Here is a 17,167-nt window from a genome sequence, read left to right as displayed (position 1 = left end):
GCCATTTTGGGCAAAGCATCCTTGCAAAGGCTACTATTTAATTTATTCCAACTTTTTCTGTTAAAAATGTATCTTTATGAAAGTAAGTAAAATAAATCATACATGAAACATTACTGGCTGAAAGTGACAATGTATATGCATACAACTATTGGTTTCTCCTATAAATTTGTGGCTCTTTGGCAATTTACATGCTTAGGAAGCAAGAGATTCTCATGACACACTGTCACTTGGCAAGTCAACTCCTCTTTAAATTTACTAGAATCCACACAAACTTGGTGTCCTTTCATATATTATTCTTCAAAGATATGTATGTCCAAAACACAGAATCCAAAACTGAGGGTATAGAAAGAATTACTTATTCAAAAGAAGGAATTCCTCAACATTTTTATATTCTTGTATATATGCACTGACAATTTTTATTGCTCCTCATGTTCTATGTCAGAATTGGTATGGACTGAGAGGTAAAGCTCACAGTAGTAAATCTAACTGTACAGTCTGCTCCCCAGGATGGCTGCTGTTTCCTCATCTGACTTCTTATGTGGCTATGAAGCTACTGCACTTGAGCAACCACAGCTATTATTACAATCACAGCAGGCCTGGCAGCTAGGCATTTCAACATCATTATTAATTGAGCCACATAACATTCCTACATAGCAAGTAGTATTATACTCCTTTTCAGACACAAAAGAAAAGCACAGATAACTTATCCATGCCTTGTTCCTCATCTACCTAGTGGGAGAGCCAAAATTAAAACCTAGGAGTTCTTATACTACTCCTCTGTTCCAGTTACTACATGCCAGAATAACTGTTTCTGTACATCACTTGATTTTGAAAATGCAATAAATACGATACTCCTAAAATAAGATCACCTGTGACCCAGTCATGTCTCCACTAGAATTTAGGGTGAGAAAACTAATGTTGCGTGTTCTAGCATTTATACAGATATAGCAGAAGTGATTTAACAGTCTTACCACAAAAGCTATTCTTATAACATTAAGTGGTTCTTGTGCTGTCTGCAAAAATTTATGACTGCATGCTCATGTGAAGTAATAGAAGTTTGTACAATCCTCGTTTCAAATCAGCAGCCCCCAAACAGGAGAGTTAGGGCTGAAAATATCAGTATCCAGCAAAACGTAGGAATCTATTCTAGGTATGACTTTGCAGCCCATGCATTCTGGTTCTTTGGCGGGAGGAAAGCTATATTAATTTTCTTGTGTTGGTCCCAGTTTGATTCCTTAGCAGTCAGACACGGCACACTTTCCCTACCTGGTGACTATGCTTTAATGAGACTTGGGATGTGGGCAGCATGCATTTACACATTTTATATTTATGCTGAAATTCTGAGTTTTGCAGTATTCTTGACATCTGTCCATTGGGTTAAGTCCATGTCCACTAAAACTAATAGAAGAAATTCCTGACAACATCCCCTTATCATGTAAATGATGGCTCAGTTTCCATTATATACTGGCTTTTACCTGTCAAGGAGAAGTTCCAGTACTTCCTTAGTAGAGGCAAAGGCCCTGTATGTTGAGAGAAAGATACTGATGTAGGTAAAATCATTATCCCCAAAAGCTGTCAGAAGGTTCTCCACAAGTTTCTCCAGAGTTCCAGCTTTTATTGTCCTGATTTTGCATGTTTCATACTGGCTGACAGTATGTTCTGGAGGTAACTGGTCCCCTTCAACCTACAAAGTTGAAAGAAAAACAAAGCACAAAAATCAGATAGAAGCCAGATCCCTGACACAGCTTTCACAATGAAACACAGATTGAACTCCATCTTTTCACAGGAATAGTCCATCTTTAGTTACTAAATGATTTTGTCAATTTTGGCTCTCCAAACACAAATGTTGTATCAAATAACGGAGATTTTTAGTAAGTTTATCTTTAAGATATTTCTCTGACATGCTCCACAAAATATTTTATAGTCTGACTGCTATCAAGTTATCTTATGATCCCATCATATATTATTATCTAAAAGAAAATCCATTATCCCACAAAGAATGATATTACTGGAGGGAACAACAGGGGTAATTCAGTGTCTCACTTCTAAATAAACATGAAAACTGTCCACAACTTTAGCATCAGCACTTGTGATTCCTTTGCTGAAAATACCAACTTTGGGTTGCCACACATAACCTAAGGTCATGAACACATTTGGATACGAAACATTTCATGATACTTTTGCAAAGAGGGTATCAAAGTCATCCTGCAAACACGCCATTATAACATTTCGGTTTTCTCTTACAGTTTCCGTTTGGCACAATACTTGTCAACAAATCTAGGGTTTGGTGTTGGGGGCATGTGTTTTTTAAACAGCATTTGGTTTCAATGCTTACAGCCTGCTTTAAGTCTGAAATAACTAGAAACATTCCCTTAAATTCTGCCACTACTTAGAGGACAGTTCAGAAAATTATTTTTGTGACCAGTTTAAATACTTATTTGTTAAATATGTGTGATGAAAAGCTTTAAAAATTGGATTATTAAAAAACATCAACAAGAGCAATCTAACAGAAAATTTCTTCTACCTTTTGGGTTGTCTATCTCTGGGAAGGAATGTTCAGACCACTAACATAAGGCAGGCTGAACTCTACAGAGGCAGCATGGGGAAGCATACAGTTCCTCTTCTGTTGCTGCTGCTTAACAGGGACCAAACCGATTGACATACTGCATCCTCAGCTTGAGGAAAATGTGCTGTGACACACCTGCTCTTTTAGCTTGATCGCAGTTATATGACATGCATCATCACTATTTAATCACTATAATCACATATCACCAGCACTAATAAAACTCCAGTAACAAAAGTAATTTTCCTTAAGAGAAAGAAATGGTTTGAGCACGTTCAAGTGTCTGCAACCATGACTGAAAAGAAAAACCCTGTCAAAAATCCCCAGACATCACTATGATTTATGTAAATAAACTATTGGAAGGTCATCTGAATGAATGAAACGTCTTTCTGAAGTATAGAGTTACTTTTATTCACATTTACTGAGTTTAGAAAGTATTTTAAGGCAAGCCTTATACCTAGCTAGGATTAATGGCATTATGCAAAGGCAAAATCAGGCCATCATGAAATATTTCAAGACTGTGAAAAAAAAAATCCTAAATCTTTTTAGGTTAGATTATATATACCAGTAGAAAAATACTACAGGAAATAAACTTGTACTGGGCATGAACACACAACAGTCTAGCTTAGTCTTTGCATCATCAATTCTCCTGCAATCTCAGGATAAAAACTAAGGAGTTCAACCCATTTTCATTGCAGCATTATTCCGCTGCAGATTTGCTCCTTACATAAGCACTCACAGCAAACTTTCAACTGGGACTGCTGTGATGGTTCTCTTCCAAATCACAACCTTCCCCTCCTGGGCAACAGCTTCTGCTGTATCATGATACCAGATAGTAACAGTATATCATTAGGTCAGATTTCCCAGCCTTACAGTAATATTTTGTAATTTAACAGCTCTTCTGGGTTTTGAATATTGAGTCAGTATTTGTACAGGTTGAGATGCTCCCCTAAGTAACAATACAATCCATATTTTGGGTTTCTCCATGGTTCCTTGACAACGCATCTCAAATTCATCCTGACAAAACATGACCAGGACTGAATATGAAGTTCAGACACACAGACAGAAACTGGCCATGAGACTCCAGAAACTGCATACTACTGCATACTTTGCTCCAGAAACTGCATACTAAGGTATGAGCTAGAAACAACAAGGCTAACAATATTCCAATGTTAACACGACACCTTTGCACTAGACTGAGGACATGAAGGCAGCATGTTAATGGCTTACAGTCACTACCAACTCTGGCTTGGTATACTGACAAAACAAAAAGAAAAAAAATTAATCTAGTCATAACATAATTAGGAATGGATAACCCACCCACTTCATATTTATATCACTACCTTCCATTGCTTTTGAATTATTTATAATAAATACCCCTTTTTGTTTTAAACAATCACAGAATCGTTTAGGTTGGAAAAGACCTTTAAGATCATCGAGTCCAACTGTAAACCTAACACTGCCAAGTCCACCACTAATCCATGTCCTTAAGCACCACATCTACATGCCTTTCAAATACCTCCAGGGATGATGACTCGACCACTTCCCTGGGCAGCATGTTCCAATGCTTGACAACCCTTTCGGTGAATAAATTTTTCCTAATAGCCAGTCTAAACCTCTCCTGGCACAACTTGAGGCTGTTTCCTCTCATCCTATGGCTTGTTACGTGGGAGAAGAGACTGACACCCCCCTCGCTACACCCTCCTTTCAGGTAGTTGTAGAGAACAATAAGGTCTCCCCTGACCCTCCTTTTCTCCAGACTAAACAACATCAGTTCCCTCAGCCGCTCCTCACAAGACTTGTGCTCTAGACCCTTCACCAGCTTCATTGCCCTTCTTTGGGCATGCTCAAGCACCTCAATGTCCTTCCTGTAGTGAGGGACCCAAAACTGAACACAGTATTCAAGGCGCAGCCTCACCAGTACTGAGTATAGGGGGACGATCACTTCCCTAGTCCTGCTGGCCACACTATTTCTGTACAATATAGATGTCTTCAATATTATTCTAAAGCTCTGCTACTCTTGCACAAGGACATCTCATTTTCCAGCTTAACGAGGTCCAACATTAAAATATAACCTGCTGTCTGTATTAAAAAAAACAGACTAGACAGGGAAAGAAAAAATAAGAATAATAGCAGTACCCCACAATGTTCTGGACTTTCTAACAAGAAGTGGGCCCAGGCACATTTTTTTGGCAGAAAAGTGCCTCTGTCTGTAGGATGCCCTGGAAGAGCCAGGAGCATTTTGTAGGATCAAGACACAAGGACCTGCCAATGAACTGTAAAGAGTGTAGACACAGTAGGTAAGCAGAGGTCCTAGGAAACTTGCAGCCACATCTCAACTGCAAAATGGCACCATTTCATATTGAGTTTAAGCCACTGAAAGAAGCCATTCCAAGAGGCCCCACTCGCTACAGCGAACTGGGCTGGAAAAGTGGTCCAGCTAAAACAGAGCCCTTCATTTCACTTGGTGGGGTCAGGTTTAACCCAGACAAGTTGCGCAACCCTGTTCACCCCACGACTGCAGAAACACACAGGCTGACACAGAGAAAACAAGCTTGGGTGCAAGATGTAAGACAATTTCTGGGAGTACTGCAGCTTTACATCTCTTCAAACAGACTGCGAAATTACAGACTGGGTAACTTGGTCTTGTGTCATGAACCCATTAATGCCTTTTATAAATAGATAAGGCAATGCACAGTACTACTGCACCAAACCCCACTGTTACCCCAATGCAACCCCACAGGGAATGAACAAGATTACACCAGAGTAACTTGCAAAATTTTGTTCCATGGATCTTATGGCTGTTTTAAAGGCGTATAATTTGTTATATATCTGACTTAAAAGTGTATATAGAATTATATATGACACCGTCATTACAGAAACACTAAAAGGATATGTTGTTACTGCCACTATACATCTCCTCCATGAAAATTTTCCCTAAGCAAAACTTGCTCGGAAAAAAAAAAAATAATTAAATTTTCTCGCTGACTTTTCATCTTACAATTAAAATATACTTTTGAAAATAACTAGTTACACAATACAACTGTGTTCAAACAGGGAAGAAAGTCTACACCACTGTATTTAACTCTTAATTTTCTCTCCAGCAGTTTCCCCCGCTCCACAATGTATTGACTTCAGGCCATATTCTACTCAGTATGTGTAAAAATCTCTCATTCACTGATGTGACTGTGTACCAAACAAGGGCAGAATCTGCTTCCAAGATTGATACGTGCACAAAATTTTCCGTTAATTGCAACACTACAACTTCCCCAAGACATCATGTTGGGAGAATGTTTAAAAAAAAAAAAACCAACAAAAACCCCAAAACCCAAAAAAGCAAAGCAAAACAAAAAACAACCCCAAACCCTGAAAATCTAAAACTGAGTTTGTCAGCAAAACATTAAACTGCTAGAAATCATTGTAAGAGACTTTTTAGGCATTGTTTGTATTTGTATTATTTTAGCAATTGTGCCTGTAAGTTTAAAAGGAAAAAGGACTTGGCAGGCAAGCTCAATAACAGACTTTCAGAATAAGACATTGTGGGCTGAGTTAGCATGCTAACAGGAAACTACTCAGTCTGGATTTAATCAAGAGGCCATCTCTTCACTGACATAACCAGGCTACCCAAAAGCAAAAGTTTTCATGTTTGCTTTTGTGCTGTCTGCTCAGAAAAATACTGTATCTACTGCTATCAAAAGATGTTCCTAAAGCTCTTTGCAAGTTTTGCAGTGGTACACAGTGATCATTGTTATGTGGTACCAATTAAAGCCACTGGAAGTTTTGCAGTGTTTTGTGCATCGAAACAACAAAAAAGGCTCTCCAGCTCCTTCCGTTCGTCTCCTTCAACAACGTGTCCAGCAGTCAAACAAAGATGCTAGACCCCAACATCTCAGGGCTTCAGTAAGATTTTCTTGGTCCTCTACAAGGCTAAAAATAAACAAACATATATGGCATTTTATAGTCTGATTTATTTTATGTTTTTTAAACAGTCTCTCTGATTTTTCAGGCAATGGATTATGGCCTTGATAATCTGCAAGTGTAACTGATGAGAAAATAGATTCCTACCAGATAGACAGCGTCTTTCAAAAGCAAATGTAGAAAGATTGAACTGAGGTATATTCTTGCAAGTCCTTATTTTTTGAGGTTGCGCGGGTACTAGTCTAGTGTAATTCTAACATCTTTACTAATCCTCTGCAATGCTGTACCTTCAGAGGTGGCCACTCTTTTAAGGAGATCATCTTACAGCTATAACAGCACAAAACATTACCCACGTATACAGTTCTTACTGAAACAGGAGAGCTTCACGCAGACTAAAAAACATGCAGGCTAAAAAGTTCCTTCAAACACAAACCAACCCCAAAACCAGCTGCAGATGCCCAGTACTGAAGGAGCTATAATTTGGTTCCAAGCTGGTTACAATTAAGGTCCTGACCTTGCCCCATACAGCCTGGCTCCTGAACCCACACACAATCTCACTGACTCACCAAGGCATTTTGAAAGTGCAAGATAGCCACACGCACAATTCCAGGATGAGGAAGAGATACAAGTATCAGCATAATATCCAACAAACATAATCTTTCTGCAACAGCCCCCAATACAGGGCTTGAATAAGCAAGTCATAAGTTAGGAGCAGCTTGTTACCAGCATAGCTTGTCACTGGGTGTGTAAAAGCAACAATTCTTTGAGAGACACCATGTGCAACCTTCAATACCACAATCTCCATTTCCTATCAGTCCTTCTCTGCAAGAACTGGCCAAGATACGCTGACCTCTTGACATTCTGCCTACTGATGACAGGAAAATAAAGCAAAACCTCCACATGCCCCAAAGTTGCCAGGTATTTCACTCAGTTTGACAGCCAAAATACAGATCTGGATCCCACAGCCTCATCGGCCAAAGGTACAAACGCTACCTGTTAACCTTCAATAGGATTATAAATTAATTATAAACTCCACCATCTCCTAAATTAATGATACATCCTAGCAAGAGGGAGTAAAGACTCAAGGTAAAAAAAATAGTCCAAATTCTGAACAGTACAAAAATAGGCTGCTACCCAAATAACAACATACAGAATTGTAGTCATTATTTCAGAATTATCACTGGAAACAATTGCTTTTACCCAACAAAACACTGATCTGCCGTTTTTTTCCAATGCAAATATCTGTTGAGATTCTTAAAGTGAGAATCGTGGAATGAAATCAATGTAATTGTTTTTCATTAGACAGAGTGGAAAAAAATATCAAAAGAAAACAACTGGGATGAACAATAAGTAAATGAGATATCAGATGTTCTTCAGACTTAGTAATTTAAAACATTACCACTTTACTCAAGACTTGTTTTATTTAGAAATTCTGCAAAATTATTTTCAAGAGCACCAAACTAACTAGTGTCTCCTAAACGACATTTTTACTGGTTTTGACAGATTTTTAAATGCTTTTGACTTTCCTTGAAACTTACAGCTTTTCCAGATGGGGAGTTTTCCACTCTACCTATTTTTAACAGCTTACTGCACAGATACCCTATGCTGGAATAAAACTGCCTAAAGTGCAGTAACATATAAGTTAACTAAAAATAAGGCACTCTAATCAAGAATGACTGTTATTTCACTGTTTGCCTAAATGTGAATCAGCTTTAATCTTCTGAAAGTAGGAATAAGATGCTTTTTGTGATTTTGCCCTTACTTTTTTTGATACTGCTTTCTTACACACAGGCTCTCCAGCATAAGCCTTTAATATCTACACTCATCCTTGGGGGGGTGGGGGGAAGGAAAAAAAAAAAAACCAAATCATGGGGTGATTAAGCTTCAAAAGCTCCAGAAATACAAGCATCCACAACACCAGTCTGAAAGAAGAAAAATCTAAGGCATCCTTCACTTAACATGCAGTCACACATCACTTAAAAGAAAGTAGCAAGACAGATGAAACAGAGTTGTTTGAAGAACAACCAGATTCCATGGCAAAAACACACAGAACTTAATATGTCTTCAAGATGTCTTCAAGAAAGACTCCTACTCACTTTAGTCAAGTATTTTTGTAAAGAACAACTTGCAAAGGTATTAACAGCTTATTTGACCTAGCGTTTCCTTCCAACAAAGATCTTAATGAACTTTATAATTGAGCCTGCTCCCCTTAAAAAGGAAGAAAGTAAGATTGTCCCGTACGTATATTGACAGATAAAATCCACAGCAGCTGACAGTCATGCTGAACTGACTCAAACTTGCACACATTGTGCTGACTCCGTCCCCCGTCCCCCGTCCCCCCCCCCCGTCCACAACACATGACCATTAGTAAAAAAAAACCAACCCTGTGAAAAGTGGTAATTTTGCACTAACAATACCACATAACAATGCACATTAGAAAGAGCAGTGACCGGACTAAGCTTATCAAATGAAGTCACAAGTATTTCAAGTGTTGTTAGGGTAGGCCCCCGGGTGTACACATCCATGTTTCCTCTTGCAATCAGTTCTGCAATGCTGGCAGTACTTAAGAGCCTTGCATCCCACTGCTCTCCTCTCTGTCCTTGTCCTCCACTCTGCAGAACTGTCAGCCTGGAAAACAGCTTGCATGAGATAAGACTTTGAATTTGAAGCAGAATTTACAGTCTAGGAAACCGTGGCTTGAAATGCAGGATTTGGGTGGCCAGAGGTGGGATCTCTTGCAGCCTGCAGACTCCAGGCAGCATAGATGCTTGCCTTTGCAAGAGCGGCTGCTTTTATCGTACAGTGCACTTGGAAATAAAATTACTATGGAGCTCTCCACAAAGTTCTCCTCACTTCGCTAACTCCCATTTCCTCATTTTGCATGCTGCTGAAAATCAGAATTCTGCATGTTGACTGCACCAAACTCGGAAGCCAAAATAACTTTATGAGCTCTTTCCTATGATCTGACAGCTAGGGATATTCCTGGATTTCCAAAGCTCCACCCTTTTCCTTTCCTTTCTTACCACATAAATAACCTTTCTTGGCAGCAACCCAGAGTTTCCAGGACCAATTAATTCCATGATCATTATACAAAAGGCATTCTCATTTTCTCCTATCCTTAGAGCTCACAGCCTGGCTGGTATCTGTCTGAAGAGCTGGCAAACAGTAACAAAAGCTGTGGGTCAGATTTAGAGGTAAAAAAAAAAAAAAAGAAAAAAGCCTCTTACGCAAATGCTGTTGCTCAGTTAGAACCCTTTCACTCAGGCACCTTGCAGCTACTTAAAGCCACTCTGGGGAAAATAAGAAACAACATGCATACCATGACGCTGAGCTGTGCATTCTCACACCTTCTGAAGTTATGCAAATTTAGACTCATTTGGATATCAGTGAACTATGTGGGACTAGCTCTAAATGAATCAAAGCAAAAGTAAAGAAGCCTAATTTACACATCACCTCTCACTGCATGCATCTAAAGGAGTTTAAGCCAGTGATTAAGAAATTCAGTCTTCAAAGAGGTCTACATTAAAATGGCATTGTCCAGCTCTTACAAATGGCGGAACTTATTCAGCCATGGGAACATATAAATTACTCCTCTGATTTTGGCCCACTTCTTAGAAGCATCTGTGCAGCAAAGGAATGTAGCCATATTATTCAGTGAGAATCAAGTCCTCCGAGGGGTTCACTATGCAGCATACAAGCTTTTTAGAGACCCAAAATTGCCCTAACAGCTTAGCCCCAAATCTCCGTCTCTAGCTGTCTTGTATGATTTATGCACTTACCTCCTCATTGCTTCCTACCTACAAAAAGTTCCTGACTCTCACCTCTCTTGCTAGAAGAACTTTTAACAAGATCAAGACAAACCCTCCCACCCTCTTCTTTTGTCTGACTTAGTCTTCATTGAGTTAATTGAACCTGAAACATCAGATTATTTAAACCCGTTTCATTTTTGTTTGTCGTGTTTCCCAGTTGTACAGTTCACCACAATCTTGTTCTCTCTTAAGCATGCCAGGGACATATTATTTTCATAATAAGTCAGTATGTATAAATATTCCTTGTCTTGGTTTTGATCAGACATTGAAGCTTAGCAAGTTCCTAATTTAAAATAGAAAAGCAAGAAAAAGAAACCAGTAAGTCAGGTAAGACTCTTAGTCATGTGCATCTTACATTGTTTGAGGAATAGCTGTCATCAAATGACAATTACTAGAAACACTTCTAACCCAGCAAACAAATGTGTCCCATGTTAAATATCTTTCCAAAGCCCTTCTGTATTAAAGGAAAATATTTCTGTAAAACTTAGCGTCCTCCTCTCTTCAGTGCATAGGAACACCAAAATGTCCAATCACCAAACTGAGCAGTAAATACATACTCAAAATAATAAACCAGTAAGCGAGTAGGGCACCAGAATGAAGGCAAGGAAACAGGTTTTATAGCCCATTTGGGCAATAAAATCAGGCCATTTTGTAAAATATTTTTACTTCTGGAGACAGAGGAAGCGTTACATAGTGTCTCTATGAGGGAAGAGCTCTACAGAGAGTCTTGGGACTAGCATAAAACAGTCACTGATTAACTGTCAAAACTAATAAAAGTTTTTACAGGTATAGATTATAGAATGTCCCTAAGAGAGGGAAATAGGAAGCTGGGGCAGTTCCCCTGTGCCCCAGAAACAGTAAATAGTAACTAACTGTTTCTGCTAACAACCTTTAACTTCTCTTCCTCCCTCCCCACACTCTCACTGCTTCCAGTCTGTCCTGCAAATTTGTAGGTGCCAAAGCCTGCTTACAGTTCCCAGGCTGAGTTACTTACTAGGAACCATAGAGGAGAAAGGAAGGGGTGTTGAGGGGGAAAAATAGTACAAAAGGTGGCAGACAGCTCAAATATTTCACTTGACTCTGAAACAGCTTTCAGTAACCATGACTAATGATTACAGTGATAGGTATACTGTGCCTTCCATCTGAGGAATACTTAAGAGGTTCAAGCTCACAGCACAGCAAATATTGTATTTACATACAGAATGCAAGTCTCAATTATGATTATCTGAAAACACAGCATAATCAAGCAGGATGTTTCTACTGTTCACCACCCCAGAAGTTAATATCATCCATATCTATAAAATGTTAGATAAATCAGATTACACAGCCAAATACGCGTTTGGCCACCACTAAGTCTAGCCAGAGCTACTAGCCAACCTTTGCAAGAAATGCAACTATTTTATCTGCTCACAAATTTTAACTAATTTCAAAAATTTTAGCTGCACAAAGTAGAACATCAGTTAACTGCAGATGGTAGGGAGTTTGGCTCTTCAGATGACAGTCTAGCAGGAAGAAGAGTCCCTCCTGGGAGGTCCTCAAAGGTGGCTCAAGAGACTCTTAGCACTCTGGAAATTCAAGCCATGGTAATATTAGCCCTGGGTAGAGCCATACGCAAGACTTCTGTGTGCCTCAGTTTTTCCAGCTATGGAAGGGCAGATTAATACTGACCTCCTCTATAAAGTACCTCAGAGTCCATAGATGACAAGTACTCTATAAAACTAAACAATATCATTTCTACACTGAGTCCATATGGCAGATGTAGAAGACCACCAAACCAGCCCAGTTTTGTTGCAACAAGCAGACCACAGAAGCTAAAAATGGCAACTGAAAACATGACAAAACGATGCATTCAGGTTAAAAAGCCAGATCCCAGCCCAGTTCTTTGTAGGTCTACTGAGAGCTTGAAAACAAACTGCCTCTTATTGAAATGAAAACTTCTCCCCAGTTCCTCCTCACCCATTTTACCATCTTTGGAGGAGTCACCTGCCAGTGTCATGCAATACCAGTCAGTCTAGATCTTAATAAAGGGTTGAGACACCAGAGTGGTCAACAGAAGAGACCTTCACATGGCCTTAGCTTTCGCACTGTTACCGAGCAATTGCAGAATACTGTCATGAGCCAACAACTAAGGGCACAGCAAGCAAGGAGCAGTACAAACCCAGGTATGAACAAAGACTTTGAAAAAAGAATACTGTCAAAAATCATTGTGATATTTTCGTTAAATGACATGATACACTGATACGCATCGTAAGCAGCCAGGTTGAATACACATAATGGAATTCACTTATTAGTGTGTAAGCCTCCTACAGAAGAGCTAACTAAACTCTGAAAATGTGGCATAAATGGCTAAGGCCATCAAATTCCCAGCTTTAAGAGCATTTCTAACAAACATGAACACACACAGGTAATAACCTACCTTCCTTACTTCAATAAGTTAGGCAGCTTAGGCTAAATTAGTGACCTAAAAGCACATATTAGTCCCTTTGTGTCCTTCCAGGACTCCTTTTGTATGCAAATATTAAAGAACTTTATACAAGGCAGACTGTATAAGCTAGTAGAAGTCAGGTTACCTGATTCAAGGACATGTGACAACACTGCAGCCTCTACACAGAATACTTTCTCCTATTTTAAACTAATTTAGATTTCAAAGGCCTACAACATTGGACCTTTCTCCTCATGTCACCCACATAAATATCCTTCCAGATATAAAAACTACAGCTGCTAAAGTCATTGTCCAAGCCCATAAATAAAATAGTCTGCCTTGAAATTGAAAGCCTTGTCCTTCAAGTCTTTGTATGTAACCCTGTTCCAAGCCTCATCTCCTGGTCTCATCCACCTCAATGCTTATGCTGCAATTACTGTATGACTGTAATTTTAATATTGAGTCCCCTCCCATCTCCCTAATTCCCTATTTTATTGTTATATGACCCTTGATTATTTTGACATAAGGCTAGACATCACAGGATTATTTCCAGTACAACTGAATTTTGATGCCACTTAATACTGCTATGATATCAGCCCAATGACATCACCTCCACACAGAAGTTGAAAATTCTCAGTTATCCTCATAAGCTGCCTGGATGTTAAAGATGACAACAATTCTATGTCTACCCTAAGAAATATCAGGGGAAAGCTATTATACAAATTTTGTTTGTGAAACACTGGTCAGTGAAGCCATTTGTCATCCTCCTTTCATGAAAAATGTTAAAAAAATATGCTGTCATTCCTATACTTGGCATTTATTAAAAAAAGAGAAGGGATGACTGATATTACCACTAACACAAATTTAATATGGCAAGAGTCACACCATTTTATGAAAATTATAGGTCAACATGAAAAAATTGTATTTTGACCATTCAGAAATGTAAAGACCATTTTTCACCAGTACCTATGTTGTTGGTAGTCAAAAACTGTGATACTTCTCCTGTGAAAAGTCACTATTTTTTCCCCTTCCAGGAATGTAATGTAATTTAATTGTAGAGCTCATCATCACTTTCTGCTCAGTCAAAACAAAGAATGTCCTGTATGAGACAGCAAGCAACACTGCTGAACTCAAAATGGATTTAAGGATGCCACAAGTAATAATTCTGTTGCATAATAGTAGCATGAATGCACATTACATAACCCAAAATGGTTTTATTCATCCTGATTGTGTTGTTGGCTTTCCTTTCACACTGTAAAGCTTGCTCAAACAGTACACAGAAATTAAAATTATACTGACTCAGGAAATCACTGTAAACTGCTACTGCACTTGGTGTAAACAACAAGGCAAGAGTGATAGATTTTAATAGTATGAATAGCTGGAAAATAAAACTGTAGGTGTGGGGAGATTAAATACATGCTGACAGAGGAGAAAATATTTAGCAGAAGACTGATGCAGATTTTAAAATAAACTGAACTTGAAACATAAGATTTCTGTGGAAGAAAAAATATTCAGGAAATGTTGTTACATGTTCCATAATAATTAATGTGAGCAATCTCTATTACCAAGTTTTTTTAATCTTTTCTAAAAGAAATAGGTTAGCAGTAAGTAAACCATTTTTATGACCACAGCATGAATACACACCTAAACTGCATTATAAACTTCATTTCAATGGCTGTGCTTTTTACTACCCTTTGTTTTGAAACGAAGAGACCTCTCCAGGGTGGGGCCTAGTAGAAAAAGCAGTAATAGAGTAAGCTAATGTTACCTAATATTAAGAGTTACCAGCTTGAACATTTATTTAAGTGCTGAAAGAGTCCAAAAATATTAGTTCAATCATTAGTTCAGGCCAAACTGCATTTTTACTACATTATCTAAGGGGATCAGATTATGGAAGCTCTTAGGATTCTTCTCTTGTATACATACATGCACATAAAGAGAAAGAGAGTGTCTATGTATGACTACATGCGTGTCTGTATGTACCATACCTGTGATGGCAACATCCTTGTGCCAATTCTATAGGTATCTTCTCTATAACAAATTCTGCATTTTGTATGACAAACTGCATAAGCATATGGCAACTAAACATATTGCATACCTACACAAATTACTGCCTTCTTGTAACTACAGCACCCGGCCATTAACCCATCTGTTCTGACACAGCAGAAAGCAGCACGGGTTGCATGAGCTGGTGCTGAACCCGCTGCAGACATTTGTATTTCAGTTTAAGAATACTATGTTGTAGTTGAACTTAAATCCTTAGGCAATGGACACAAATCAAAACACACACATAATTATGTGGAAGTATTGAGTCAGAATGCAAAATAAGTATAGCTTACAAGTAAGGGGGAAAGAAAGAGCAAAAATGTCAGGCTGTAAGATAAAACAGAAATCGTCCACGTTTACTGTCTGTTCTTTTTTTTTTTTTTTTTCCGGTTGTTGTTTAAATATCCATCAGGAGTTAATAGCATACCTCTGTTCTTCTCTGTCCTGTTCTAACTCTATGGCCACCTGATGTTTTCCGAACAAGATGACTGTTTTTGCACAAAGAAGAATGCAAGCCTCATGGTTTAAGTAAGTGTGCAAGAGTTCATTCACATTTTGTATGCTACAGGGAGCCAGCAGACCAAAAGCACAGCCAGAATCAATCTGAAGCACTCAATGGGAGGAATGCAAAAGCGTAAGATCTGACTTCCAAATGAAATACGTTATTGTTACTTATGAAACATTTCCAACAGCAGCACAATGGCTGCCATGTCAAAACGTAGGACACCATCCCTGCCCTAAAGGGTTTCTACTCTAAAAATATAAAACGTATTGCAGGTAGAGCCAGAGATTACTACAAACCAAGCAAACAGACAAAAGGATGCGTAGGCATATCTTCATAATAATTTTCTTGTTGTATTTGCGTGTAATATTTAAGCTGGCTTCCAAATGCAGCTCAGGAGCATTTAGTTAACTAATCTCTTTTGCACTGAAGACAACAGTTAACCCTGAAGGGTGTAGCGACTTCTCATTTGCATCCCAACACCAACAAAGCTTTGAAATGTTACCAACCTCATCTAGTAAGCTTTATCCAGGTCAATACTATGAACAACTGAAGGACATTCTGCACTTGATTCGAGTCAAAACAGAAACTCAATATGATTCCATGCATGCAAGCTTTTATGCAAGTTTACGTGGGGCATAGGAGGAAATAAAACCCTAGATAGCTCTTTAACATGTGATGGCCTATTTCTGCTTTAGGATATATAGATACTCAGAAATTTAGATCATTTATTTTTAATAGTCAGGAGGAGTCACTGAGATCGGGAAGTCTAAGCTACTACATGAGATATATCACAAGTCTCCAGCTGAAGCCCAATAGCTATGGTACTTTGAACACATCTCAAAGTATTCAGTCATTCCATATTGTTCAATCATTCTGAGACCTTTCAATAGAAAATGCCACTTTATAATAAAAACATGTTGTTTTACTTGCACAAAGAGCCCATGGACTCCCTAGAAAGGAAGAAACAACTATTGACTGGGAGAAAGGTTGAGCCTTCATAAGGAGAAAGGCAACTGTACAAAGCAGCTGAGGGGGTAGGAGGGGAAAAGAAAATAATCCTTTAAACTGCTTTCAGAACAAAAAGGTGGGAAGAACATAAGAGGAAAATAGATGAAAGAATAGAATATAATAACAGGATCACTACGCAAAAGCATTTTAAATGCCTACACTTTATTAGTGCCATTGTGGCCCAGTGGCAGCATTGCCAGCTGTAGTCCACAGGCCATGAGCTGGAGACCCACGCAGCACTCGAAGCCACTGCAACCCACTGTGATACAGCAACCCAGTCCACAGGGGAGGCACTCCTCTGCATGCTGCGTGGCACACTCCTGGGGTCCTGCTAGAAGGTTTTAGGAAGAAGGAGATGAACCCTGGTGTCTCATCCAACACACTTTCTCTTCACAGAAGGGATTAGAAGAGCCAAGGCTCAGCATCCGTAAGTAGAAGAATATATTGCTCTCTAACATTTCAATGGTAAAGATTGTACAACAAAGTCACAGGGCATATCAGGAGGATCTTGCTCTGCTACAGAACTTTTCTTGCATATCTGGCACAGTAGAAGAGTTTTCTCTCTCATAGGTTTGAATGCTATACAGTTGTATTAAAGCACAGGAGTTTGCCTCTACACTCCTTGGATCACTAAATCTCAAAATTAATAGTAAGTATATTACAGGTGAGAAAATTAAACCCCCAGAAGATAAGTTGGTCAGTTCAAGGCCCAGGGTGAGTCATTAGCAAATGAATACTGAGCACAGGACTCCTGACTTGCTGTGCCTTTCTAAATCCGGTATCACAATTGTCCGCAAATTGGTACGACAGCACCATTACACATAATAATTCATGTGCTCAATATCACATACAGCAAACAGTTTATTCTCAGTGAAGATTTCACATTATTTCTAATT

The 17,167-nt window shown here is 38.8% G+C and overlaps 1 protein-coding gene across 1 annotated transcript in view; it reads right to left on the bottom strand.

The window, feature by feature from the left end:
• The window catches only part of RGL1 (ral guanine nucleotide dissociation stimulator like 1), an 84,558-nt gene that overhangs the window by 52,349 nt on the left and 15,042 nt on the right, over positions 1 to 17,167 (bottom strand). The window contains exon 3 of the mRNA XM_072868121.1: positions 1,476 to 1,684. Within this exon, the coding sequence (XP_072724222.1) occupies positions 1,476 to 1,684 (209 nt within the window). The remainder of the gene's footprint in view (positions 1 to 1,475; positions 1,685 to 17,167) is intronic.

This window comes from Ciconia boyciana, chromosome 7 (assembly GCF_034638445.1).
Source record: "Ciconia boyciana chromosome 7, ASM3463844v1, whole genome shotgun sequence".
In the NCBI taxonomy this organism is placed as follows: domain Eukaryota; kingdom Metazoa; phylum Chordata; class Aves; order Ciconiiformes; family Ciconiidae; genus Ciconia; species Ciconia boyciana.
The sequence above is the reverse complement of the archived record's forward strand: the minus strand, read 5'-3'. Positions and strand labels throughout refer to the sequence as shown.